The 27630-nt window shown below is 42.9% G+C and overlaps 2 protein-coding genes across 2 annotated transcripts in view; one reads left to right on the plus strand and one right to left on the minus strand.

The window, feature by feature from the left end:
* Positions 1 to 235: 235 nt before the first annotated feature.
* Positions 236 to 8257, minus strand: LOC112237486 (serine/threonine-protein kinase SBK2). Its single transcript, XM_024406084.2, has 5 exons — positions 8201 to 8257; positions 7903 to 8078; positions 4427 to 4571; positions 2447 to 2649; positions 236 to 1451 (listed from the first exon to the last, which is right to left on the minus strand). Exons 2-5 carry the CDS (start codon positions 7906 to 7908, stop codon positions 651 to 653), a joined length of 1155 nt encoding a protein of 384 aa, XP_024261852.1. The 5' UTR covers positions 7909 to 8078; positions 8201 to 8257; the 3' UTR covers positions 236 to 650.
* A 10857-nt stretch (positions 8258 to 19114) lies between these two features.
* The window catches only part of LOC112240765 (epsin-1), a 54531-nt gene continuing 46015 nt past the window's right edge, over positions 19115 to 27630 (plus strand). The window contains 1 exon segment of the mRNA XM_042305020.1: positions 19115 to 19552. The gene's annotated coding sequence lies outside the window, so the exon portion shown is untranslated.

Raw genomic sequence — 27630 nt, forward strand, 5'->3', positions numbered from 1 at the left:
TGCGTCAACCTGTCACTCAGTCATTGTAATTATTTAGCTATTTTTATATAATGACATAAAACTAAAACTGAGGGGGCTAAAGTTTGAACTGAGGGGACAGAGCCCCCAGGTAAACTTGTGGATAACCTAGTTTTGCTGATTTTTCACAAAATCCCTTGGTTTGTATATTGGACATTTATTTTAAAAGAATACAAGAAAAAGTGTATTAGACAAACATAGAGAAGCAAGACATGTATATAAATACAAACTGGTTTATTCAGATATTTTTACAACATAAAGTGTCATAGAGTGATCATTATAATACTGCCTATGTGTTGAAGGAGAACGAATTCATGTATTCTCTTAAGAGGCTGGCTGCCCCTAAGCACACATGCACACTCACGATCATGTTCAAGCACGCACATACACAGGCAGGTATGGCACATGCACGCTCACACACACATATAATATTAAGTTGCATTACACTGTAGAGAACTATTACAAGGTCAAACATACAACAATATCAAAATACAGTTGTCTCAATTCTATCAATACAGAGTAAGAAATGTTCAGCAAAATATTCAGAATATCAACCTCTATAAAGCAAATATTGTCTTCGAAAATGTACAGTACATCTTAAAAATTCTCAAACCTGTCTAGTATGAAACATTTTATCTCTCCCCTCTTCCCTCCCTCTCCCTCCCTTCCTCCACGGTTCCTGCCTCTCTTATTTTCCTGGCCTCCTTCTCTACCTCCTCTGCTTTCCTCTTCTCCTCTCTCTCCGTCTCCATCAACCAGGGCCCACCCAGGTAGCTGAGGATCTCATCAGGGCCTCCTCGAAGCCTGGGCTGTGGGTTAAGCAGCTCCCTGAAAAGAGACATCACCAGTGGGCTGAAGCCTTCAAACTGTGGGGCCATAGGGTTCAACTTCTGATTCTTCTCCAGGCTCAGGATATTGTCCTTTTCACTTTTACCTTCGCACCAAATTACTTCCTTTTCCCCTCTCAGCCCCTCGCTCCTTTCCTCCCTCTCCGTCTCGTGGTCGTACCACTCCTTGTACCTCCGGTAGGCGGGGTCATCGTGGGTTGTCTCTTCCCAGGGAAAGCATCCCGTCAGCAGGCAGTAGACCAGCACGCCCAGGGCCCAGCTGTCTATAGTGGTCTCCACTGTGATCCAAATGTTCTCCTCCTCCTCTCCATCCTCCTCTCTCTGCTCCCTCACTTTCTCGGACTCTTTGGCCTGCTCCACCTCAGGCGTGCAGAAGGGCGAGTCGTACCAGACGGCGCGGACGGTGCAGCCAGTGGGGCGGGCCAGGCCGAAGTCACCCAGTTTGACCCAGCGACAGGCACGGTCACACAGGAAGATGTTCTCTGGTTTGATGTCCCGGTGGACGAAGCCCATGGAGTGGAGGTATGAGACGGCACCACTCAGCTGAGACATCACCCTCTGGACACACTCTTCATCTACACCCACCTGGAGACAGAGAGAGAGATAGAGGGAGAAAGAGAAACAACAATATACTGTATATCATTGTTTCATAAATGGTATGGCCTGGATTCCTTTTGGGTCCTAGTTTAACGTAGGAGGCTGCTAGGTTTAGTTTAGTAGTTATGTCACACAAAAAGCTTTATGTGGGTCACGATGCAAAAATGTTTGGGAACCACTGTTCTATCACGTTGTCCTCGTCCCACCCATAGATGCCAAATGGATCGGGGACAGCAAACACCTCGTAATTTTTCACATTTAAAAGTTAGACATTTAGCAGACGCTCTTCTTCAGGGCGTCTTACAATTAGTGCTGAAGATACAGTATCTAGGTGAGACAACAACACATCACAATTCTATCAAGGAAATTATCCCTCAACAAAGCATCTACCAGCAAAGTCAGTGCTAGGGTGAAAAGAGGTGGGGGGGAGGGAGCACCGTGAGAGTTATTTAAGATACTCTTCAAAGAGTTGTTCCACCATTGGGATACCAGGACAGAGAAGAGCTTTGACAGGACCTGCCCTCCAGAAGGGGTGGGAGGCCCAAGAGACCAGAGGTGGCAGAACGAAGTGCTCAGGTTGGGATGTAGGGTTTGAACATAGCCTGAAGGTAAGGAGGTGCAGTTCCTCTTGCTGCTCTGTCGGCAAGCACCAGGGTCTTGAAGATGATGCAAGCTTATCATCCACTGTAGGTTACTGGCATAGACCGACACAAACAAAGAGTCACTAGAGGGGACGAGGTGGAGGCCACTGGAGAGATTCCATTGAAGTCTTTATCATGTACTCACTGACAGAGGAAGAGGGCAACTGGGACCAGGTCAATATGGAACAGTAGAGGTGGTGGCAGACAGAGGTCAGACCTCGGAGGAATTACAATACTGGGTCTGTGTTGTGCACTTAGCTTTAGTGCTTTGACATGGAAATGAAACACCTCTCATGTATGACTGACTCAGAGATTGTAAACAGATGTATGATTCTAACTGACCTCTGACACGATGACACTGTAGAGGTCTCCATAGAGACCAGCCTGCTGGGCGAAGACATAGTAGCAGGGGGTGGAGAAGAAGATACCCAGGGCCCGGGTGAGAGAGGGATGAGTGCAATAAGAAAGGGAGAGGTTGTATTCACGCAGGAAAGAGAAGAGGGATGTGGACTGGCGGGGGAAGAACTTCAGAGCCATGGGAGTGCCTGATGGAGAGGAGGAGAGGCCCAAGAAATTATTTAGACATTAAAATCAAATCAAATACTGCACTAAAACATCAATAGATCAATTATAGAGTAAATCATGTTGTCATCACTGTGACCACATTGATAACATAAAAACATCCTGGCAGATTCCATATAGCCCCGGGGATGTCTAATTACATTACTTCCCTATTCCCTGGGGTTTAGATAGAGGAAATCCAATGACTGTTTATGAATGGATAAAGCCATCGATCACGTGACAAAGTTATTTATTTACACAAAGATTCACCACGAAGATTGACAATTTTCCATTCACGATCATGGGGATCCCATTTTTTGCTAACAATGCCTGCAGTAACGCAGTAGGCCTTGAACTTCTGTGGTTTCCGGGTTTTGGAGTAACTGATTAAAAAAAAACTAACTAAGAAATGACATTGCCTGCAAAAATATTGTAATCAGATTACAGATATTTTGAAAAACTAGATGATTACTTCTTGGATTACTTTTCAATTCAGGAAGGATGCTTGCGAAAAAATACATTATGACACCTTTCTGTTTTGTCAATGACATTCAATTCAGCATTTAAAAAGGCATACGTTTAAGTTTGTTCCATCTAAGTGAGTCTGACCACAAGTCAGAGACCTCTATGATGACACACCAAATACGATTGATGGATAGTTCAGGATCAGATTACTGAGTTTGGGTAATCCAAAAGTTACTGATTACAATTTTGGACAGATAACTAGTAACTGTTACATACGACATTTAGAAAGTAACCCATCCAACCCTGCATGGCTTCAATGAGAAGGGGCAGTCATTCTCCCCTGAGGAAACCCCACAGCAACTCTATCCCCAAGAATGTAGTAAAGCACTTCATAGCAGCAACACTCATGCTAACAGTTAAGTTGACACTATTTAAAGACACCTCTACCCTCACGTTGGATAAATAACCACTCACTGTTCACGTGTTTTATCCTCTGAACTGTAACCCCAGACCCCTTCAGACCCATATTTCACGAGAACAAATCAAATTTTATTATTCACATGCGCCGAATACAACAGGTATAGAGACCTTATAGAGACCTTACAGTGAAATGATTACTTACGAGCCCCTAACCAACAGTGCAGTTTTTAAAAAATATGATAAGAATAAGAGATACAATTAACAAGTAATTAAAGAGCAGCAGTAAAAAATAACAATATATACAGGGGGGTGCCGGTACAGAGTCAATGTTTGTGGGCACCGGTTAGTTGAGGTAGAATGCAAATAGTATTTTATAGTCTGGGTGGCCAAATAGTCTAGGTGGCCATTTGATTAGATGTTCAGCAGTCTTATGGCTTGGGGGTAGAAGCTGTTTAGAAGCCGCTTGGACCTAGACTTGGTGCTCCGGGAAACCGCTTGCCGTGCAGTAGCAGAGAGATCAGTTTATGACTAGAGAGGCTGGAGTCTTTGACCATTTTTTGCCTTTATAACAAGCATTTATAGGTGTGTCGTGGACACTAACAAGTTTCATGTTTTATTGGCTGTCTGTACGGGATACACATGGTTTATACCGTCCAGCTAAATGCTTACTGCCAGGTTCATTCTTGACAATTCAACAACAATAAGAAATTATAAAAGATAAGAATACGAACATAAAGTAAATGGCTCAGTAGAATAGAATAAATGTTTCAGCATAAGTATAATATCGGAAGGCATCATTTATAACGCCTGCCCATCCCATAACTCTCCAGGACCAGGGTCAGGGACCACCACAGTGACCTCTGGTGCTTTACTGACCTCTCTTCTTGTGGACGGCCAGCATGACCTTGCCGTAGGATCCCTCTCCCAGCAGCTTGACCATCTGGAAGTGGTTGGAGGTCTCCAGATTGGACATGGACTGGGCTGAGAGGAAACATAGCTCGTCCAGTTCCTGAGCTGCAGCCTGACAGAGAAAACAAGGAAACATGGTCAAATAGGGGGAACATTTTTCTAAGGAGTTGATGTTTCATTTCCAATATCTTGTTGCTCTAGCAGGAATTGACTAGGTTTATAAGCTACCGCGCTGCATGGTGAATAACCAACCAACACTGAAAATGGTCAACGGGGAGTGGGAATAAATACTAAGCACTTTATGACATATGCAATATAAATACATTTTAATTTATCAATTGAATGATTGAATGATTGATCAACTTGCTGATACATGTATGCTTGGGTGGATATGGTTCAGTGTCACCATAAGATGTACTGTTACAGGATGTCAGGTGACCGCAGGGATTACCATAAAATGTACTGTCACAGGATGTCAGGCGACCTCAGGGATTACCATAAAATGTACTGTTACAGGATGTCAGGCGACCTCAGGGATTACCATAAAATGTACTGTTACAGGATGTCAGGTGACCTCAGGGATTACCATAAAATGTACTGTCACAGGATGTCAGGCGACCTCAGGGATTACCATAAAATGTACTGTTACAGGATGTCAGGCGACCTCAGGGATTACCATAAAATGTACTGTCACAGGATGTCAGGCGACCTCAGGGATTACCATAAAATGTACTGTTACAGGATGTCAGGCAACCTCAGGGATTTACCATAAAATGTGAGAAAATGATGAGATGAGAGATTGGATGAATGTCACATTGGAGCAGCCAGAACATGCTGTAGGTACATACCCACTGTCCCCTCAGTCCCCTGTGTCTATCATTTCATCAGTATGACCCCATATATACATCTGCTGACCTCATTAAAACAGGATCCCACCCCGCCTAAAGTAACACGCAAGCAAATGAGTCAGGGATGTAAAGACTGTTTGTGTAACACAGTGGATGAAGCTATAATAACACCATGATATATTTATATGTTTGTGTCACGTTCGTCGTAAGAATTATCAGACCAAGGTGCAGCGTGATCTGGTTTCCACATGTTTATTAACTGAAAATGCACAAAAACAATAAAGAATGAACGAAACGTGAAGACAATGGTGTGCTCACAGGCAACTACACATAAACAATATCCCACAAAACACAGTAGGGAAATGGCTGCCTAAATATGATCCCCAATCAGAGACAACGATAAACAGCTGCCTCTGATTGGGAACCATACCAGGCCAACATAGAAACAAACAACCTAGATTACCCACCCTAGTCACCCCCCGACCTAACCAAAATAGAGAATAAAAAGTCTCTCTATGGGCAGGGCGTGACAGCTCGATCTTGCACATATATTTGTTGCATAATAGAGGATCAAAATGTCAAATAGGGGGTGCTTACAAGTGTACAGGGTGAAATGGAAATGTGTTATTTGCATATCTCACTCCCCCCCAGAGAGTGGGATTACAGCCAGGCATCAGCCGTTATTGACGGTGACCCTGGAGTAATTGTTTCGACAGATTTTCCACCTAGTCGGATCGGGGATTTGAACTAGCAACCTTTCGTTTACGGCCCACAGCTCTAACTTCTGTAATTACTTGAGTTGGGAGTAACATACTTTTGGATGTAACTGACAAAAGACTTGATTTGCATTCGCAAAGGTCAGGAGTTTGTACCTGTTACATTACAGAGTGAAATAAAGACAATATGGTCTTAGGAACAAACGTAAAAAACAGCAGTTACATGTTTTAACTTTCAGCTGCAGAATCTTCCATCTGATGAAACGCTCAGTTAATCTATCGGCGAGTTGGCTTTGAGTAAGTGGAGTTTTATTTTAGTGGACTATCTGAACTATCTGTGTCTTGTCACACAACAACGCCAAACATTTGATATGAAGCCAAGAATACGCCAGCAGGGTCCAACCAGTCTGAATATGCTGCTGCTGGGCACGGTGGAGAAAATATAAAAGACATTTCTAACATAAATGACAAACTCTATTTCTTGAATTGCACTGTTGGTTAAGGGCTTGTAAGTAAGCATTTCACGGTAAGGTCTGTACTGGTACCCCCTGTATATAGTCTCGCTATTGTTATTTTACTGCTGCTCTTTAATTAATTACTTGTTACTTTTATCTCTTATTCTTATCCATATTTTTTTAAGCTGCATTGTTGGTTAGGGGCTCGTAAGTAAGTATTTCAATGTAACGTCTACACCTGTTGTATTTGGCGCATGTGACAAATAACATTTGATTTGATAGGCTACATTGGGTCAAAGGTCATTATTTCCCTCAGCCCAATTTCATATGAAAGCACTGAAAATATGAACTCCTTTGGATCACAATCAGGAATGGTATCATTTCCATGTCAATTCAGAGAATGAATTGAATGTTGACCAAATTATCTTCAATGAGGACTTTTCAATTGATTGATTGAATTCACTCTTAATTTAAATCAAATTGACCCCCGGCGAGCACTGATCACTATGTCCAATGACGTTTCCCAATTGACACCAATTGCGTAACTTGTTGCTGCAACAGGTGGAAGACAGTTGCCCCAGACTCACCCACCTGACATTCACTGTGTCCTTGTAACCTGAGGTGATTATGAATTAATCCCTTATTGGTCAATGAATCCTCCTGTCGATAAGAGCTAGCTGTAATTGAAATATTGGCCTCTATGACAGTATTATGAGCTGTCCGAAGACTAACGCTATTAACAGATTTAAAGACAAGTAAAACCAGTAAAGATATAAACACTGGAAGCTGAAAAGCCTCTCTACTATGTGCTCCTTTCTGGACCCGTGGCCGTGGCAACCACTGACACCCCCAACTGAACGCCCCCGTATGAAGACATGTCTATATTACAATGTCACTTCACTATGCAGATACTAGTGTCAGAGTGATGTTACTGTATTTACAGACCCATAAACATTATACCATTGTCCATAGAATGTGACCCCCGAAACAAACTAAGTCCAATGCAACATCTGACAGCAGGCTAAATCAGATCAAATCAAAAGAAAATCAAAGTTTATTGGTTGCGTAAAGCGTTCAGGAGATGCTATAGTGGGTGCAGTGAAAGGCTTGACTTACTAGCTGCTAACGATGCAGTAAAAATGTCAAACAATACACAAATCATGAATCTACTTGTAAAAACAGTGGTTCTATGTTTATATGACTATAGTGCAATGTCATATCAGCCTCCTGTCGATGTAGTGGGGCGAGGAAGACATTGGCTGTATAAAAAAAATCCCATAGTTGTCTTTGTGTATTTATGACTATTTTGCGATGGAATGTCTCTGCAGTTGGTATAGTGGAAATTAAAATTTATGACACCGCCACTTTTCATACAATTTGCATAAGGACAACAGTAGCTGAATTTTAAAGAAACGTCCACTTACTGTCATTGTAGAGTTTTCTCAAATGGGAACGTCTTTCTCTGTTCAGCTTGTCTGGGTCCTCGTCAGCATCTAAATAGACTTCAACAACTTCCTGACCCTTTGTAGGTCTGCTGTTGGTCTGCTGCTGTTCTGTTCCAAACTATTGTCTTTCACTGGTGATCTACTCTTTAGGAGATCTGTATCGGAGCACAAGTAGCTGTTATTGTTACTTTGTCTCTGCAGGTCCATGCGCTGGTAGTTTTTATAGCAGACACTGAGGTATATCTACCTTCCTATCCCTCAGGACCTTGGTACTTACCGTGTCTCTCTCCCTGAGAGACCACCACTTCACTCACTCTCTGTCTCCTCCCCTCTCTCTATCCCCCTCCTCCTGCTCTCCCCTCCTACCTCCCTCCCTCTCTCTGTCCCTAACACACACTCTCTCACTCAATCTAAGTTCCCCCACTTGTTTTTCCAGCAAATATGCATGTACCATAGATGTAAGGTATTCCAACCCTCTCCCTCTTCCCACTGTCCTTAGCCCCCTCCCTCTCAATGTCAGTGTTAATGTTGAAATGTGCCCATTCTGTCAGTCTGCCTGTCTACATTAGCCCTGTTACCCATTCATTGTGCTCTCTCTCCCTCTCTCTCTCTCTCTCTCTCTCTCTCTCATACACAACCACCCCTCCCCATACTCTGTTCTCCTCTCTCTCTCTCTCTCTCTCTCTCTCTCTCTCTCTCTCATACACAACCACCCCTCCCCATACTCTGTTCTTCTCTCTCTCTCTCTCTCTCTCTCTCTCTCTCTCATACACAACCACCCCTCCCCATACTCTGTTCTCTCTCTCTCTCTCTCTCTCTCTCTCTCTCTCATACACAACCACCCCTCCCCATACTCTGTTCTTCTCTCTCTCTCTCTCTCTCTCTCTCTCTCTCTCATACACAACCACCCCTCCCCATACTCTGTTCTCTCTCTCTCTCTCTCTCTCTCTCTCTCTCTCTCATACACAACCACCCCTCCCCATACTCTGTTCTCCTCTCTGTCTTTCTCGCCCTCTAGCTCAGTCTTACTCCGTGAATTCCTTCCACAGTGTTTGGATTCCGTATCTAATCAACAGACGTGGTGGATTAGGACAGTCTGATTGAGCTAACAAGCTGTTTCCACCATCACTGTATCTGATGGAGTTTAGCTTCCAATGACTTCTCCTGCCAATCTGCATGTTGTATTAAATCCCTATTACTCAACATATCTCTGCTCTCTGGTCTCTCCCTCACTCCTTCTCCCTCTCTCTCCCTCTCTCCTTCTTTATCTCACACACATACACTCTCGTCTCTCCCTCACTCCCACTCTCTCTCCTTCTCTATCTCACACACAAACACTCTATCTCTTTCTGCCTCCTGCTCTCTCAAGCAGTGAAGTGAAATCAAGTGTTGTGCATAAACATACATTTTTAAAACCCATGTCCTCTGAACTCTTAGTCAGCTACAAAGTTTAGAAAAGCCTAATGCATTAGTCATCTATTTTTCATCATACAAAACATATATTTTTGGTATGCTCTCAAAGCTACATTTCTGTCTTTCCCCTTTCTCCCTACTTCTCTTCCTCTCCCCTCCACCTTTCTCGCTCTTTACCTCCCTCCCTCTCTCTAGCCCAAACTGTGTTATGTCCCATCATCTGTGAGTGACAAAGCTAACAGCTGAAACGTTACCTTACCAAACAGCTTAATACCACAGTGCCGTCAACATGTCAACTCCTTTTCCCTGCTTAGTGCCAATGAACTGGGACCTCTTCTACATCTCTCTCCCCCGACACCCTCCTTCTCTTTCTGTCTACTCAGATTTCCCCTGATACTACATACTACTGTACTATTATTGCTGAGGGCTCTCGCTCTCTGTGTGTTGTGTAACTAAAACACAGGCTGTTATAGCAACCACCCATATACACTCACTCAGGTTACTACAGCTGCTGGGTGGCCTAACAGGCGGGGGGGGTGGACTTGGACTTGGACTTGGTCCGCTCTGTGGGCTCCCCATGCCCCTGCTGTGACAACCTGCCACCACTCCACCAGGAACATGTCTCATCACTACCTATCACTACCCAGCCTACTCTGCTTAAATTATTTTAATTTCACACACACACACACGCGCGCACGCACGCACGCAAACACACACACACACACACACACGCACACCACATATACTGTACATACACATGCGTATACACTTGTACGCACACACGCTCATACACACACCAGCATGCAGAAACGTACGCTCGCATACACACACTCGCTCCTGCCATTCACAAAACATTGTTGCTGACAGAGACAGACAAACGACAGTGTACCTTTCTGCTCCTAAATGACTACAGATAGCACAGACAGTACAGATAGCCTTTTTGCAGTTTTTTCTGATTGCTTTGGCACTATCTTTGAAACTATAGGCTATTTTTGAAAAACTCTACACACTAACCACAAAACCTTACACCAAACCAGCAAAACATTATACAACTCTTGCAAAGGCAAACAATTCTTGCAAAACTCTTCAAAAGCTTTAAAAAATGTGTGTTTATGCGTAAATTCAGGACACACAAACCATCATTTTAATAAGCAGACGAAGAACCAACTAGGCACTGATAGTGTGAATGAAAAACACTTGTGGCTTTTACTTTTTCTGTGTGCAGGGCATAGCAGTTTGCAATAAAGTTTTGTCACAGATGTAGTAAACACACATGCACACAGGTGTCCAAATTTGTAAAGTATGGCTGTGTATTGCAAACATAACACACTATCAAAACAAAGAGAAAAATATATTTTTTTCTCAAAATGTTTGAACACTCCTCAAACAACAAAAGCGCAGTAGAAGAAAACAAAAACATTTGTTCTAGAAAAAAAAGAACAGAACAAAATGAAGTTGCTGTCAAGTTCTGACCTTAGTTCTTTTATTATGTCTTTTTTTTATATGGTCAGGGCGTGAGTTGGGTGGGTTGTCTATGTTCCTTTTTCTATGTTGTGTTTTGTGTTTGGCCTGGTATGGTTCTCAATCAGAGGCAGGTGTCGTTAGTTGTCTCTGATTGAGAATCATACTTAGGTAGCCTGTTTTCACCTGTGTTTCGTGGTGTTTATTTTCTGTTCTGTGTTTTGTATTTCACCGTTCAGGACTGTTTCATTTTCGTTCTTGTTGTTTTTGTTTTGTGTTCATATAATAAATACAATATGGACACTTACCACGCTGCGCATTGGTCCTCCGATCCTTCTTACTACACCTCCTCAGAAGAGGAGGATGAGAATCGTTACAGTTGCATCTCACCTTCTTTGTGGGTCTGGCCATAAGACTTCATCCACATCACATGTGATGTTGTCTTGAGTTAGGCAGTGTGGAAAGTATGGCCTGGAGGGCCGTATCCAGGCCTGGCATGACCCCTGACCCATGTCTCCACAAGCCTCCTCTATTGCCTGTAGAAGGGGTATGCGTTGGTGGGGCTGGCGATCATATACCTTCCAACGTCATGCAGAGAAGAATTCTTCAATAGGAATCAAGAACGGAGAGTATGGGGGGAGATTGAGTGTGATGAAAAGTGGGTGACCTGTGAACCAATTGCAGATCACAGCAGCCCGTTGGAAACTAACATTGTCCCAGATGATAACGTACCTGGGCTGCTCTGGACCCGGGTTATTTGGGATTACTCTGTTGTGGTGGGTGTCCAGAAATGTGATAATGTGTGCGGTGTTGTATGGGCCTAGGATTGCATGATGGTGAAGGACTTTGACTAATAGCCAAACACATTGTTATGTTGCCACCACGTTGTCCCGGAACGTTGATGATGGCACGGTGTCCGATGATATTCCCTTGTTTTTGCAAGGTTGAAACCTGCCTTGTCCACATATGTTAGCTCATTTTGCACTGCATCTACTTCTAGCTCCATGACTCTCTTAGCTCTTAAAGACAAGACAAAACAATGTAGCACAGTACGAAAAGACAGGGATCAGTCAATATGATGTAGCACCATACACTTCCAGATCCAGTACCAATGATAGGAAAGTATAGCTTACCTGCACATATTCATATCTCAGTTGTTTTACACAGTCTGAGTTTCTTTAGAAAGGGACTTTGCACAGCTGCTTCATCTTAATTCTATTGTGTTTCAGTAGACGAGACAGTGCAAAGAGACTCACTCTGTTGACATTTTGGAATATGGTGTTATCTGACATTATGTGGTCCTGCAGTTCTCTGAGTCTGATGCAGTTATTTCCAATGACCATATTTACAATGTGGGTCTCCTGCTCTGGGGTGAACAGTCGACCTCTTCCACCAGATACTGGTTTTCTTGCAGTTCTGTAAAAACATTTGAATGGTTTTAGTGAGATATCCTTCTCATTATGAAAGGTCAGTACATATTACTGTACCAGTAAGACTACAGCCCTTACAGTTACTTACCGGTTCTCATTTTGAAATATCCGGGTGATACCTGCAACAGTATAGCGGCTCAGATTTGGTTGAACCCATTGCCCAGCCTCCTTCATGCTCATCCCATGGTTGACAACATGGTCAACCACGGTAGCTCTGATTTCATCAGTTATTGTGTTCCTGACTCCCCTTCCTCTTCCTCTTCCTTTTCCCCGTCCTCTCCTTCTCTCCCATCCTACATCACATCTTCCTTCTCCTCCTACTCCTCTTACTTCTTCACCTCCTCGTCCTCCTCGTTCTCCTCTTCCTCCTCCTCGTCCTCCTCTAGTTCTCAGCCGTCTTGCTCTCTGTCCAATATTGACCTCCATTGTTGTCCAAACCAAATGTTTACCTGTGGCCTATTGATAGTGCTCAAGCTCTGATTTGTAAGTGAACTCATTATCTAAGTGTTTTCACATGTGTCAATGTGGAAAGGCAATTATTAACAAAATAGTGTAGCAATGTAGAGACCAATATTTACAGTTTTGCTAGAAGTGTGTTATTAAATTGCAAATTGAGTGTAAAGCAGTGAGTTGTGTTTACAGTTTTGCAAAAAGTGTGTTATAAAATTACAAACTGAGGGTAAAGCAGTTTGGCACACTTGGTAAGTACATTGCCTACAAGTGTTAATGGTTTCAGAGATAGTGCTTCAAGAATCATTGTTAGTGTTTAAGCATTCAGAATAGACTGAAATACGTGTAATGACAGCATTGTGGTACCTGTATAACAGGTTCATCTGTCCCCTGTCCTTCTGCAATTCTTGCTAGTGGCAGAATAAGAACTACTTTATGTTTGCACTTAATACATTTTGCATTAAAAGGAATGGTTAGCATTTGTTATATATTGTGTCCTACTTGTTTTAATTATCATAAGATCCATCAAGTAATGTAAAATAAAATCTCCCTAACACAGTCCAATCTTAGAGCATGACCCAAGGGCAATCTACCATCACTACCCCGACCCACCTTTCGAGAAACACTAATAAGGAACTTACATTGCAACTCTTGTATAAATTATGTTTCTTTGAAACACCAAAGCATATTTGTGTGTTTTCCTATGTGCGTGTCTCATCAGTGCTGGACCCACACCCTCTCAAGTGTCCCCAGCAATCCTGACAGAGCATAGGGGGAGACACACAGAGACACAGAGAGAGACACAGAGAGAGAGAGAGAGAGAGAGAGAGAGAGAGAGAGAGAGAGAGAGAGAGAGAGAGTGAGAGCGCCAGGGGAGTTTTGTTGTCTGTGACTCCGGTAGAATTTGTGGCAAAAATATAAACGCAAAAATATTAACGCCACATACAACTATTTCAAACATTTTACTGACTTACAATTCATATTTGGACATTTAGGCACTAATATATGGATATTAGGGGAATACAGATATGCATGTTTGTCACAGATACCTTAAAAAGGGTAGGGGTGTGGATCAGAAAACCAGTCAGTGTCTCATGCAGCATAACCCATCTTCTTCGCATAGAGTTGATCAGGCTGTTGATTGTGCCCTGTGGAATGTTGTCCGACTCCTCATCAATGGCTTTACGAAGTTGCTGGATATTGGCGGGAACTGGAACACGCTGTTGTACATGTCAAACCTGAGCATCCCAAACCTGCTCATTGGGTGACTTGTCTGGTGAGTATACAGGCAATGGAAAAACTGAGACATTTTCTGCTTTGTTTCAGAACATTAAATTCTCTGGAAACAGCTCTGGTGGACATTCCTGCAGTCAGCATGCCAATTGCATACTCCCCCAAAACTTGACACGTCTGTGGCATTGTGTTGTGTGACGAAGGATATATGCTCACTAACAGGGATGTGAACAAAATTGTTCACAAAATGTGAGATAAATAAGCTTTTGGGTCTTTTATTTCAGCTCATGAAACATGGGACCAACACTTTACATGTTGCGTTTATATTTTGATTCAGTGTAGATAGTGGATAAAAGGAGAAGTTGTAACCCACATGTATAGCAGCTCTTATAATGGTCCTCTGATCTGTTGACCACCATGCATTATCATGGTTCAGCTGGGTTCTGACGCTATACTGTAAATCTCTGTAAAATAGCCTGGAGGTTACCTCTGTGTGGATGCTATATGCTACGGTAGTGTTATTGAGGGCAATTCACACAGCCACCCACAGCAGACATACACATGTCCCAGACACACAATGTCCCAGAATCGGAGGTGTCCTGTTGGGTTAGGGTTATAGGTTGAAGTTATGGGGTTATGAACTGAGAAACGTGATCTCTGGACATTACTGTCTGACGATACCAAGTGAATTTCTAAAAAGAGCTCTACAAATGTGAAGGAAAAATGTGAGTGATTGATGCCTGTGGATGTGACAGTGCTTGCGGGATTGTGCCTGTTGAAAGATGATTCTCTTTTATTGTGATCATAGTTTTCATAATGATATGCACAGGAACAGGGTCTCATGCCTGAGGAGGACAGGATAGATGCTTCGTGTTGAAGGACTTTCGGCAGGGAGGGAGTCTCACTGCAGGGGAAAATGGAGAGGTGTTTATGATCACTATTCATACCAGCGGAAACCAGAGCAACAATAAGATTACATAACACGCTTCTGTGTGAATCTGAATGTGAAGAATGTGGATGAGAGGAATAGTTCCATTCACAACGAGGTGATTTATATGAGCTGATTTTATTTATAGCTCAATACTTGCTACTGGTTTTGCTTCTAAATTTTGGAAGTGGGCCTGGAGGAACGTCAACCAACACACAACACAAGCCTAACCCTCTTGAAATCAATGTCAGACAAATCTCAACGATTTATTGTCAACTGTCCCTTAGTAATACATATATATATTTGGTGATTTGTGTTGTGTTGGCCAGTATTTTATCCAGTCTTATTTGATAAATGCTTTGAAATATAAATATTGAAATATGCTTATATTATTAAAGTATATTCATATTTTATCTTTTTTTTTAAGTGCAAAACTCGCAAACAGTCACAATAATTATGTACAAACAAATAAACATACCTCGTGAAATAAAACATGGAATAAACGCATACCAGTATAGCGCATAAAAATAGACACATAACACAAAACAATCTCACACAAAGACATGAGGGGGAACAGAGGAATAAATACATGTAGTGTGATTGGGGAATGAAAACCAGGTGTGCAGGGAACAAGACAAAACAAATGGATAAAAGAAAAATGGAGCGGAGATGGCTAGAAAGCCGGTGATGTCGATTGCCGAACGCCGCCTGAACAAGGAGAGGAGCCGGCGGGAGTCGTGACAGTCCCCCCCGACGCGCAGCCCCAGCTGCGCGCCGACACCGGCATTGGGGACAACCCGGAGGGCGAGGCGCAGGGTGATCTGGAACCCAGCACCTCTCCTCTGGACCGTACCCCTCCCACTCCACTAGGTACTGAAGGCCCCTCGCCGACGCCTCGAATCCAGGATGGAACGGACGGAGTAGGCAGGGGCACCCTCGATGTCCAGAGGGTGCGGAGGAACCTCCCGCACCTCAAACTCCTGGAGCGGGCCAACCACCACCAGCCTGAGAAGAGACACATGGAATGAGGGGTTAATATGGTAGTCAGGGTGAAGCTGTAACCTGTAACATACCTCGTTCACTCTCCTCAGGACTTTAAATGGCCCCACAAAACGTGGGCCTAGCTTCCGGCAGGGCAGGCGGAGGGGCAGGTTTCCGGTCGAGAGCCAGACCTGGTCACTGGGGCCTCACTGCGGTAACGGTCTGTGCTGGTCTCTGCTGGAGGTGACCATGGGCGGCTTCCCATGTCTCCTCCTGAACCAATCGTCCACCGCAGGATCCTCGGTCTGACTCTGATGCCACGGTGCCAGAACTGGCTGGTACCCCAATACACACTGAAAGGGGGAGAGGTTAGTGGAGGAGTGGCGGAGGGAGTTCTGCGCCATCTCTGCCCAGGGCACGAACGCCGCCCACACCCCTGGCCAGTCCTGGCAATAGGACTGCAGAAACCTGCCCACATCCTGGTTCACTCTTTCCACCTGCCCATTACTCTCAGGGTGGAAATCTGAGGTGAGGTGGATCGAGACCCCCAGATGTTCCATGAATGCCCTCTAGACTCTCGAAGTGAACTGGGGACCTCGATCAGACACTATATCCTCAGGCACCCCGTAGTGGCGGAAGACGTGTGTAAACAGGGCCTCCGCAGTTTGTAAGGCCATAGGGAGACCGGGCAGAGGGAGGAGACGACAGGACTTAGAGAAACGATCCACAACGACCAGGATCGTGGTGTTTCCCTGTGAGAGAGGAAGATCCGTCTGAAAATCCACCAACAGGTGTGACCAAGGCCGTTGTGGACAGGTAAGGGGTGTAGCTTACCTCTGGGCAGGTGTCTAGGAGCCTTACACTGGGTGCACACCGAGCAGGAGGAAACATAAACCCTCACGTCCTTAGCCAAGGTGGGCCACCAGTACTTCCCAGTCAGACAGCGCACCGTCTGACCGATCTCCGGATGACCAGAGGAGGGTGATGTGTGGGCCCAATAGATCAACTGGTCACGGACAGCAGACGGAACATACTGACGCCCATGGGACACTGGAGTGGAGCGGGCTCTGTACGCAACGCTTGCTCAATGTCCACGTCCAGCTCCCACACGAACGGCACTACCAGGCAGGAGGCAGGGAGATGGGAGTCTGATCCATGAGCCGCTCCTCAAATCAAATCAAATCAAATTTTATTTGTCACATACACATGGTTAGCAGATGTTAATGCAAGTGTAGCGAAATGCTTGTGCTTCTAGTTCCGTCAATGCAGTAATAACCAACAAGTAATCTAACTAACAATTCCAAAACTACTGTCTTATACACAGTGTTCTCTGTGTCATACAGCCGGGACAGTGTGTCATACAGCCGGGACAGGGTAAAGAATATGGCCCACCTTGCCTGACGAGGATTCAGTCTCCTAGCTGCCTGGATGTACTCCAGATTGCGGTGGTCAGTCCAGATGAGGAAAGGGTGTTTAGCCCCCTCAAGCCAATGTCTCCATGCCTTCAAAGCCTTAACCACAGCCAATAGCTGAGCTTCTTCGAGAAGAAAGCGCAGGGGTGGAGCTTCGGTGGCATGCCCGAGTGCTGAGAGAGCATGGCTCCTATCCCAGCCTCGGACGAGTCAAACTTTACTATGAACGCCAAAGAGGGATCCGGATGGGCCAGCACGGGAGCCGAGGTAAACAGAGCTCTTAGGTGCCCAAATGTCCTGTCTGCCTCAACAGACAACTGCAGACGTACAGGACCCCCTTCAGCAGTGAGGTAATGGGAGCAGCCACCTGGCCAAAACCCCAATAAATCTCCGGTAGTATTTGGCAAACCTTAAAAATCGCTGCACCTCCTTTACCATGGTGGGAGTCGGCCAATTACGCACGGCTGCAATGCGGTCACTCTCCATCTCCACCCCTGATGTGGAAATGCGATACACGAGGAGACGTCCTGCTGAAAGAACAGGCTTTTCTCAGCCTTGACGTACAGGTCATGCTCCAACAGTTGTCCAAGTACCTTGCGCCCCCAAGGACACATGCTCGGCGCGTGAAGCCAAGGACACACCCTGCCCATGCAGCTCCCTGAAAATCTTGTCTACAAAGGATTGGAAGACTGATGGAGCATTCATCAACCCGTACGGCATGACGAGGTACTCATAATGCTCTGAGGTGGTACTAAACGCCGTCTTCAACTCGTCTCCCTCCCGGATACGCACCAGGTTGTACGCACTCCTGATATCCAGTTTAGTGAAGAAGCGGCCCCGTGCATTGACTCAATCACACTGGTGATTAGAGGTAGCGGGTAACTGTACCTCACCGTGATATGATTGAGACCTCGATAGTCAATGCACGGGCGCAAACCTCCATCCTTCTTCTTCACAAAAAAGAAACTCGAGGAGGCGGGTGAAGTGGTCCATGGTCCTGACAACGTGATTCATCATGGCACCGAGATGATGCAGCATTGCCGAGTGTTCCTGGACACGCTCCTCGACTCCTCTGACCGGGGTACCTGCTCCTGCTGACTCCATGGTTGGTGTGAGATTCTGTCAATGGTGTGCGTACTGTGAGCGGAGTCAGGTGCAGGAGAGGAGAGTTGTGAACAGGCGCACACTTTATTTAGGCAGGAGAAACCAACAGACAGACGCCACTGTGTCGAAACCTCCAGCCAATTGGCAAAAGTGCAAAACGTGCAAACAGTCACAATAATTATGTACAAACAATTAAACATACCTCTTGAAATAAAACACGGAATAAACGCATACCAACTATAGCGCATCATAATAGACACGTAACACAAAACAATCTCACACAAAGACATGAGGGGGAACAGAGGAATAAATACATGTAGTGTGATTGGGGAATGAAAACCAGGTGTGCAGGGAACAAGACAAAACAAATGGATAAATTAAAAATGGAGCGGAGATGGCTAGAAAGCCGGTGATGTCGACCGCCGAACACCGCCCGAACAAGGAGAGATTGCAAAACAATCAATATCAATGGTCAGTTTGACACTATGTTACAGTATAAAGCTTATTTACAAGTGTGATAAATAGCGCTGCATTCCCATCCAGACCATGAAATAGGTTAGAATTTAGATCAAATTGAAACTATTTTATGCATAATGTCATTATGCATAAAATAGTTTCAACGCTGGGCCAATTGCTGGGCCAATTGTCAGCTGCCCTATGGGACTCCAAATAATGGCCAGTTATCAGTTATGATAATGAATGTGTAGCCTCGCCCAGTTCATAAATATTAAATGATGGGAGGTGCAAAGGGGTGCGGTCTTTCCTGTAGTCGGGAACGGAACCGGAAGTTCCGCCATCTCCTTGTACCATTCGAGCTACAACAGGGTCAGTATAGACTTAATTTGGATGTTAATTATGGTATATTGTCAACAGTTATTAAATATTATAAGTAATATTGACGCAGTAAACGTTCCATAACCATCGGTTTTATGTTAAGGATGGTGGTATCACTCGATCAGATCATAAATACCACTCCTATTCTGTTGCCACTTGAACTGCTAGCAACAGCGTTCAACGTTATCTCATTTGGTTTATGCCGTTGGCTACTTCAGCTACCTAGCTAGGTAAATAGCAATGATTCATTCAGTGTCGTGACAGGAATACCTATATTTAGTTAGTCGGGTTTCTCTTTCACGCTTCCCCCTTAACCCCCACCACAATTGTAAAACGTTCAAATTGATCGCTACTGAGAAAGCCAAGGAGAAGGGGAGTTAACGGTAAGTAAAAGCTAACGTTTTCAGTTGATAGTTGGGAGGGTGGTACCAGATAGCTAACGTTAGCCAGCCTATAGCTAGCTAACGAATTAGTTAGTGACCCCTTTTATCTGGTTTGGATGGCCTTCTATGTTTGCCAACCAAGTTCGTTACACTTCCCATGTTCTTTGACAGTAGTAGTGTCAAGTATTTCCTGTTGTAATGTTTGCATTAGTGTTGAATTGCTGTGTAGACTGTTGTGAGAGATGATAACTGGTTAGCATGATAACTGGGTGGGGGTCTCTGGCTCAGGAGGGTGTGTGACTGTCTGATAGCAAGTGGGGACGAGCGTAGTGGCCACAGTGTCTCTGACATTGCCATGATCTTTACAGTCGACAACGTTACACCGCCCTATTTTTTTTCTGGCGTTCGCACAAATATGGGCGTAATAACTTCGGCTTGCTAACGAACTTTAGTTCAACAGTTTGTTAGCTAGCTTGTATTAGACTCAGCCAACTAGGTAAGTTTCTCTGGCTTCAGCTAACTAGTTGCATGTTGGGATGCATGTTGGGATTTCATTGCAAATAATGTATCTGCCATTGAATGCACATTGTATGTCTAGTGTCAGAGTGAAACTTATTCTGATACTTATTCCACTGTAAGCTGTCCTGAATATTTAAATGGCATTAGCTAAGGTCCTTATGAACAATTGAACTTGACGGTAAAATAACATAGCTACATACAACACCCAGACGTCTCCTGTCCTGTAGCATGTAGCTATGTTATTGTACCGTCAAGTTCAACTATTGATAAGGAGCTTTGCTAATGCAGTGCTCCACATTATGATGTGTAGGGTTGAGGTCATTGCCATATAAATTGAGCACAGAATATGTCTGTTTCAAGAAAGATCACTTTTTTTTGGAGTATTTCTCAGTATTTTTCAGATCACTTCCTCAATTTACATAGAATTGGCCTGAACCCTGTTGAATTGTGAGAGATTTGGGCTAAGCTTGTCCCTTATCTACATTCGGTCATGGTAGATGCCTTGTATGAACTTTGGAACGTTGCTCCAGTAATCTCTAAACTGACTTCAGGAATGGTTATCTCTCTGTGTTATGCAACCTAGTCTCCTATTAGTACTGTACAACCTGTTGTCTTCCACTCCTTATTAGTCTGCTCGGCCACACTGCTAGGGTCATTCAGCAGCACTGGAACAATTCTGTCAGAGAAGACAGTTAAATCATATAGGCATATGCTGTACCTACATATTAGATGAGTTTGTTAGTCACATACACAGGCTCGCAGATGTAATTGCAGGGCACAGTGAAATTCTTAAGCTCCGAGCTCCAACAGTGCAGGTCAAAAAGAGAAGTGAATGAAACCCACTAAGATTATTCATGCCACAGCATTGCTAAACAGTCCACAGAGTACTAACAGTTCAATGATGTCAAAATAGTGACACTGTTCAAGCCTGCATGCCATGGCCATGCTCATCTGACAGCATTAACTGAGTCAGATAGTGAAAGTGAACCATTCTAAAACACTGCCTAATTCCAATTAAACCCAATTAAATATCCTAGCCTACGTTGTGTTTGGGGTGAGGAGAAGCTCAGGGTTTTCTCTTTGGGGCCCTCAACACGTACTGGTAAGATTAGTGTTGTCATCTTTCACTCCACTTCACTCCAAATCTGCGGTTTTGGGACTCAATGTCTCTGTGAGGAGAGACGGACAGGCTGAGACAGAGCACTCTGTAAACGAGTGGAGCCGGAAAGAGAGAAGCCAAGTGAGAGAACACTATTCCATTGTAACAGGTGTGTGTGTGTGTTGCCTTTCTCTCTCTGTTGACATAAAGGAGCACTCTGTCCACTAAATTTGATTGCTGGTTTCATTTCTCTTTCACGCAATGTTTGCCTATTCATCTCGATGTCTCTATCTCCATCTCGATGTCTCTATCTCCATCTCGATGTCTCTATCTCCATCTCGATGTCTCTATCTCCATCTCGATGTCTCTATCTCCATCTCGATGTCTCTATCTCCATCTCGATGTCTCTATCTCCATCTCGATGTCTCTATCTCCATCTCGATGTCTCTATCTCCATCTCGATGTCTCTATCTCCATCTCGATGTCTCTATCTCCATCTCGATGTGTTCTCTCAATTCAATTCAAGGGGCTTTATTGGCATGGGAAACGTGTTAACATTGCCAAAGCAAGTGAGGTAGATAATATACAAAAGTGAAATAAACAGTACGAATTATCAGTAAACATTACACATACAGAAGTTTCAAAACAATAAAGACATTACAAATGTCATATTATATATATATATATATATATATACACACACACACAATGTTGTAACAATGCACAAATAGTTAAAGTACACAAGGGAAAATAAATAAGCATAAATATGGGTTGTATTTACAATGGTGTTTGTTCTTCACTGGTTGCCCTTTTCTTGTGGCAACAGGTCACAAATCTTGCTGCTGTGATGGCACACTGTGGAATTTCACCCAGTAGATATGGGAGTTGATCAAAATTGGATTTGTTTTTCAAATTCTTTGTGGATCTGTGTAATCTGAGGGAAATATGTATCTCTAATATGGTCATATGTTGGACAGGAGGTTAGGAAGTGCAGCTCAGTTTCCACCTCCTTTTGTGGGCAGTGTGCATATAGCCTGTCTTCTCTTGAGAGCCAGGTCTGTCTACGGCGGCCTTTCTCAATAGCAAGGCTATGCTCACTAAGTCTATACATAGTCAAAGCTTTCCTTAAATTTGGGTCAGTCACAGTGGACAGGTATTCTGCCACTGTGTACTCTCTGTTTAGGGCCAAATAGCATTTTAGTTTGCTCAGTTTTTTTGTTAATTCTTTCCAATGTGTCAAGTAATTATCTCTCTCTCTCTCTCAATGTGTTCTCTCTCTCGATGTGGCTCTCTTTTGATGTCGCTCTCTCTCTCTCTCTCTCTCGATATGTCTCTCTCTCTCTCAAATTCAAATTCAAATTCAAGCTGCTTTATTGGCATGAAAAACATTGTGTCAATATTGCCAAAGCAACAATGTATACAATATACATTGTAACAAAAATATAAATGATAGCAAATAATAATATAAAATGGTAGTAAATAATAATACAACATTAAATATACTAATAATAACAATAAAATGGTAACAGTCAATAGTAGAAATGCAATAAATATAAAATCAAATTATGGAAAATGAAACTATGACTAACTTATAACTAAATAACGGTCATCTTCTTCTTTATATCAGTACTACAACTAAAATCATCATTACTACGACTACTACTACCATCACTAAACTGTTATCACTACCATTACCACCCATATCTGGAATGATAAACATTAATAATTAAAGTAATAACAATAATAGTAATAATAATTAAGTTACTGTTTACTATGCAGATGTTATTATTCAGTGTCCCTCAGGCTATGGCAGGAAAATACATATTTGGCTGCAAGAGGAGCCATTGCTCCTTCGCCCATGAGTATTCTTAGTTTTTCCTCTGGGTTCAATTTGTAAAAATGTGGAATACATGTAGTCATTTCTGTGAATAATGAATCTCTTTGTGAGGAATATTTATCACAGTAAAGGAGAAAGTGCATCTCTGTCTCTACCTCCCCTGTCATGCATTGACCACATACACGCTCCTCTTTGGGTAGCCATGTCTTTTTATGTCTGCCGGTTTCTATTGCCAATCGGTGGTCACTCAGCCTGTACTTGGTAAGGATCTGCCTCTGCTTCGTATCTCTGACAGAGTAGAGATAATCAGCCAATTCATAATCTCTGTTTAGGGTCAGATAGCAATTTAGTCGGCTTTGGGATTTTGTTTCGTTTTTCCAGTATTGTAAATATGATTCCTTTGTTTGGTTCATGATTTTGCTTATTGGAATTCTTTCTTTTGAAGCAGTGCTGGTGTCAGCTTGGTTGGTGAGGTCCAACACCAGCTGACTGAGAGGGCTCGTTTCTGGGCTCAGCTCTTGGGTTTGAAGTGCTTTAAATTGCAGACTCGAATTTGGACTTGAATTTAGATGTAGCCAAAATTTTAATGATCTTTTCTGTATTTTCATTATTACTGGAAATGGCCCAATTCTGCCCTACATGCATTAGTTGGTGTATTTCTCTGGACTTGTAGGATTTTCCGACAGAATTCTGCATGTAGGGCTTCAATTGGATGTAATGTCCCACATTTTAAAATCCAGTTTATTGAGTGGCCCCCAAACCTCACTTCCATAAAGTGCTATTGTTAGGATTACACTGTCAAATATTTTAGTCCAAATTTGAATTGGGATGTTGATTTTGAATAATTTCATTTTTATTGCATACATTGCTCTGCGGGCTTTTTCTTTGAGTGCATTCACTGCCATATTAAAGTTTCCCGATGCAGATATGGTCAGACCAAGGTAGGTGTAATTTTTTGTGTGTTCAATTAAGGTGTTGTTCAGGGTGAATTTACATTTGTGTTTCTGGCATCTGTTTTTTTTTTTTGGAAAATCATGATTTTAGTTTTTGGGAAATTTACTGCCAGGGCCCAATTATGGCAATATTGCTCCAGAATATTAATGTTTTGTTGAAGACCTTCTTTGGTTGGTGATAGAAGTACCAAGTCATCAGCATATAGCAGGTATTTCACCTCTGTGTCAAATAGTGTGAGTCCTGGGGCTGGAGATTGGTCCAACATGTCTGCTAATTCATTGATATAAATGTTGAAAAGATTTGGACTCAAATTGCAGCCTTGTCACACACCTCGACATTGTGAAAAAAATTCTGTTCTTTGGTTTTTGATTTTTATTGCACACTTGTTTTCTGTGTACATGCATTTTATTAAGTCATACACCTTACCACCAAGCCCACTTTGTAGAATTTTGTAGAATAGCCCTTCGTGCCAAATCGAATCAAATGCTTTTTTAAAGTCAATAAAGCAAGCAAAGATTTTGCCCTCTTTTTTTTGGTGGACGTGTTTATTAATTAGTGTGTGTAAGGTGTATATATGGTCAGTAGTGCGATGGTTAGGAAGAAAGCCAATTTGACATTTACTTATTACATTTTTTTCTTGAAGAAAGGTTTGAATTCTTGAATTCAAAATGCTACAGAAAATCTTTCCCAAGTTACTGTTTACGCAAATTCCCCTGTAATTATTGGGGTCTGATTTGTCTCCACTTTTGTGGATGGGGGAGATGAGCCCCTGGTTCCAGACATCAGGGAAGCAGCCAGAAGTTAACACCATGTTGAACAATTTAAGCACAGCATTTTGCAACTCAGGTGTGCTGTGTTTCAGCATTTCATTTCTGATGTTGTCTACATCACAAGCCTTCTTTGATTTAATATATTTTAGCTTTTCATTTAGTTCTTGTTGTGTTATTGGGTAATCTAATGGATTTTGGTTGTTTTTAATGACTGATTCAAGGAGGTTCAATTTTTCTTTAATTTCTAATTGGTCTTTTTGTGGGATGTTTTTGTATAGATTATCAAAATAAGTTTTCCAAATTCCTACATCTTGTATGGCTAATTCTTGTGGCTTTGTTGTGCTTAAATTGTTCCACATGTCCCAGAACTGATTTTGGTCAATTGCGTTTTCAATTTCATCAAGTGTCTTGTTGGTATAATTAAATTTCTTGCATTTCAGTGTTTGTTTATCCTGTTTCAAAGTATTCATATCGTAGCTCTGGGTTGTTTGGCTCCTTATGTTTTTTGTTTGACATTTGTCTTAGGTGTTTTCTAATTGTTTTACATTCATTATCAAACCATTTGTCAGAAACATTTAGATTTTTGCTTCTGATGTTGCATTGCTTTGGTTTTCTCAAATTTGCTTTTGATGCTGCTTTTTGGAATATGCAGTTGATGTTTTGGGTAGCTGAATTGACACCATCTTTATTGTTTTGGTACTGTGAGTTATTGAAAAACTGTATAGAGTTCATCATTTCATTTGAGTTCAATGTTTCAATGAATCTCTCTGCACTGTTTGGAGCCCATCTGTACGATTGGTTTATGTTGTAGAGTTTATTGGGCTGTTTTTTTGAATGAATATTGCCGGTTAATTTCTTCAGAAACACGTTGATCTGACTGTGATCTGACAATGGTGTCTGTGGTCTGACAGTGAATGCACTAATGGAGGAGGGGTCAATGTCAGTGATGGCATAATCGACTACACTTGTCCCAAGAGCTGAGCAGTAAGTAAACTTACCTAAAGAGTCCCCTCTGATTCTACCATTAAGCATGTACAGGCCTAAGGCTCGACAGAGATGTACTAACTCTTTTCCATTTTTGTTCAGTATTTGGTCAGGACTGTTTCTATTATTTATAATACGGCTACTGTACAAGGAGGGGTGTCCAAATATGTGGTGGTTACCTCCCGCATCAGTGTAGTCAGGCTCAGAACCTGTTCTTGCATTGAAATCTCCACAAAGAAGCACTTTACCTTGCACTTGAAATGTAATGATTTCTGTCTGGAGATTGTCAAAACTGATCATCATAATATGATGAATCTGAAGGAGGAGCATAAGCTGCACATATATATACATCATTGTCACAATAGATTGTACCTTTGTTAAGTTTTAGCCAAATGTGAGTGGTACCTTTTTTCATTTCATTCAGTGCTAAGTCCTGCTTATGCCAAATGATGATTCCACCTGAGTCTCGGCCCCGTTTAACATTTTTATGTTTGATTGATGGTAGTACACTTTCTCTATAGCCTGAGGGACATTGAGTATCTATGTCTCCACGACACCATGTTTCCAGTAGGATTATGATGTCCTGTCCCTTGATGTTTTTAATCAATTCTGGATTTGTTGTTTTATAACCAAAATGTGAAGAGTATAGGCCCTGGATATTCCAAGAGCTGATAGTTAATGATCTCATTTATAATAAGTGATATTCAATGGTTTGAGTGAAGTACATCGAAAAAAGAAAAAAGAAATACTTATATATATATATACATATATACATACATATATACATACATACATACATACATACATACATACATACATACATACATACGCACACATACATACAATATACATACACATATATACATACATATATACACACATACACATATATATATACACACACACACACACACCATTACATAAAATAATTATTATAATACCGGTGTCAATACATTTAGGAATGTTTGTAAACAAATTAATAAGAATGGAATAAGATTGCACATAAAATAAGTACAATGCAATCTGCAACCCTGTGTGTTTGTGTGTGTGTGTGCGTGCGTGCCCGTGTGTGAATTAAAGGGACTGTCTAGCTCAGTAGTCTGCATATTAGTTGCAGTAGTTGGCGCACCTCTCCTATCTCTGATTGTTCTAGGGGTCTTCTGCCAGAGGTTACCTCAGCATATGTAGGCTGACGATCTGACTGATACATGGTGTGGACTGCATCATGTGGTCTACTTCCCTGAAGGGCAGTGTTCTGACCGACCCTGGAGTAGTGGTCAGAGCTGTTTTGTGATGGGTCTGGTCTGGTAGAGCTGTGTTGTGATGGGCCGGGTCTAGTAGAGCTGTGTTGTGATGGGCCAGGTCTAGTAGAGCTGTGTTGTGATGGGCCGGGTCTAGTAGAGCTGTGTTGTGATGGGCCGGGTCTAGTAGAGCTGTGTTGTGATGGGCCGGGTCTAGTAGAGCTGTGTTGTGATGGGCCGGGTCTAGTAGAGCTGTGTTGTGATGGGCCGGGTCTAGTAGAGCTGTGTTGTGATGGGCCGGGTCTAGTAGAGCTGTGTTGTGATGGGCCGGGTCTAGTAGAGCTGTGTTGTGATGGGCCGGGTCTAGTAGAGCTGTGTTGTGATGGGCCGGGTCTAGTAGAGCTGTGTTGTGATGGGCCGGGTCTAGTAGAGCTGTGTTGTGATGGGCCGGGTCTAGTAGAGCTGTGTTGTGATGGGCCGGGTCTAGTAGAGCTGTGTTGTGATGGGCCGGGTCTAGTAGAGCTGTGTTGTGATGGGCCGGGTCTAGTAGAGCTGTGTTGTGATGGGCCGGGTCTAGTAGAGCTGTGTTGTGATGGGACGGGTCTAGTAGAGCTGTGTTGTGATGGGTCGGGTCTAGTAAATATGCTGCTGTGTTGGGCCTGGTCTAGTAGAGC

This window comes from Oncorhynchus tshawytscha, linkage group LG23 (assembly GCF_018296145.1).
Source record: "Oncorhynchus tshawytscha isolate Ot180627B linkage group LG23, Otsh_v2.0, whole genome shotgun sequence".
Lineage (NCBI taxonomy): Eukaryota > Metazoa > Chordata > Actinopteri > Salmoniformes > Salmonidae > Oncorhynchus > Oncorhynchus tshawytscha.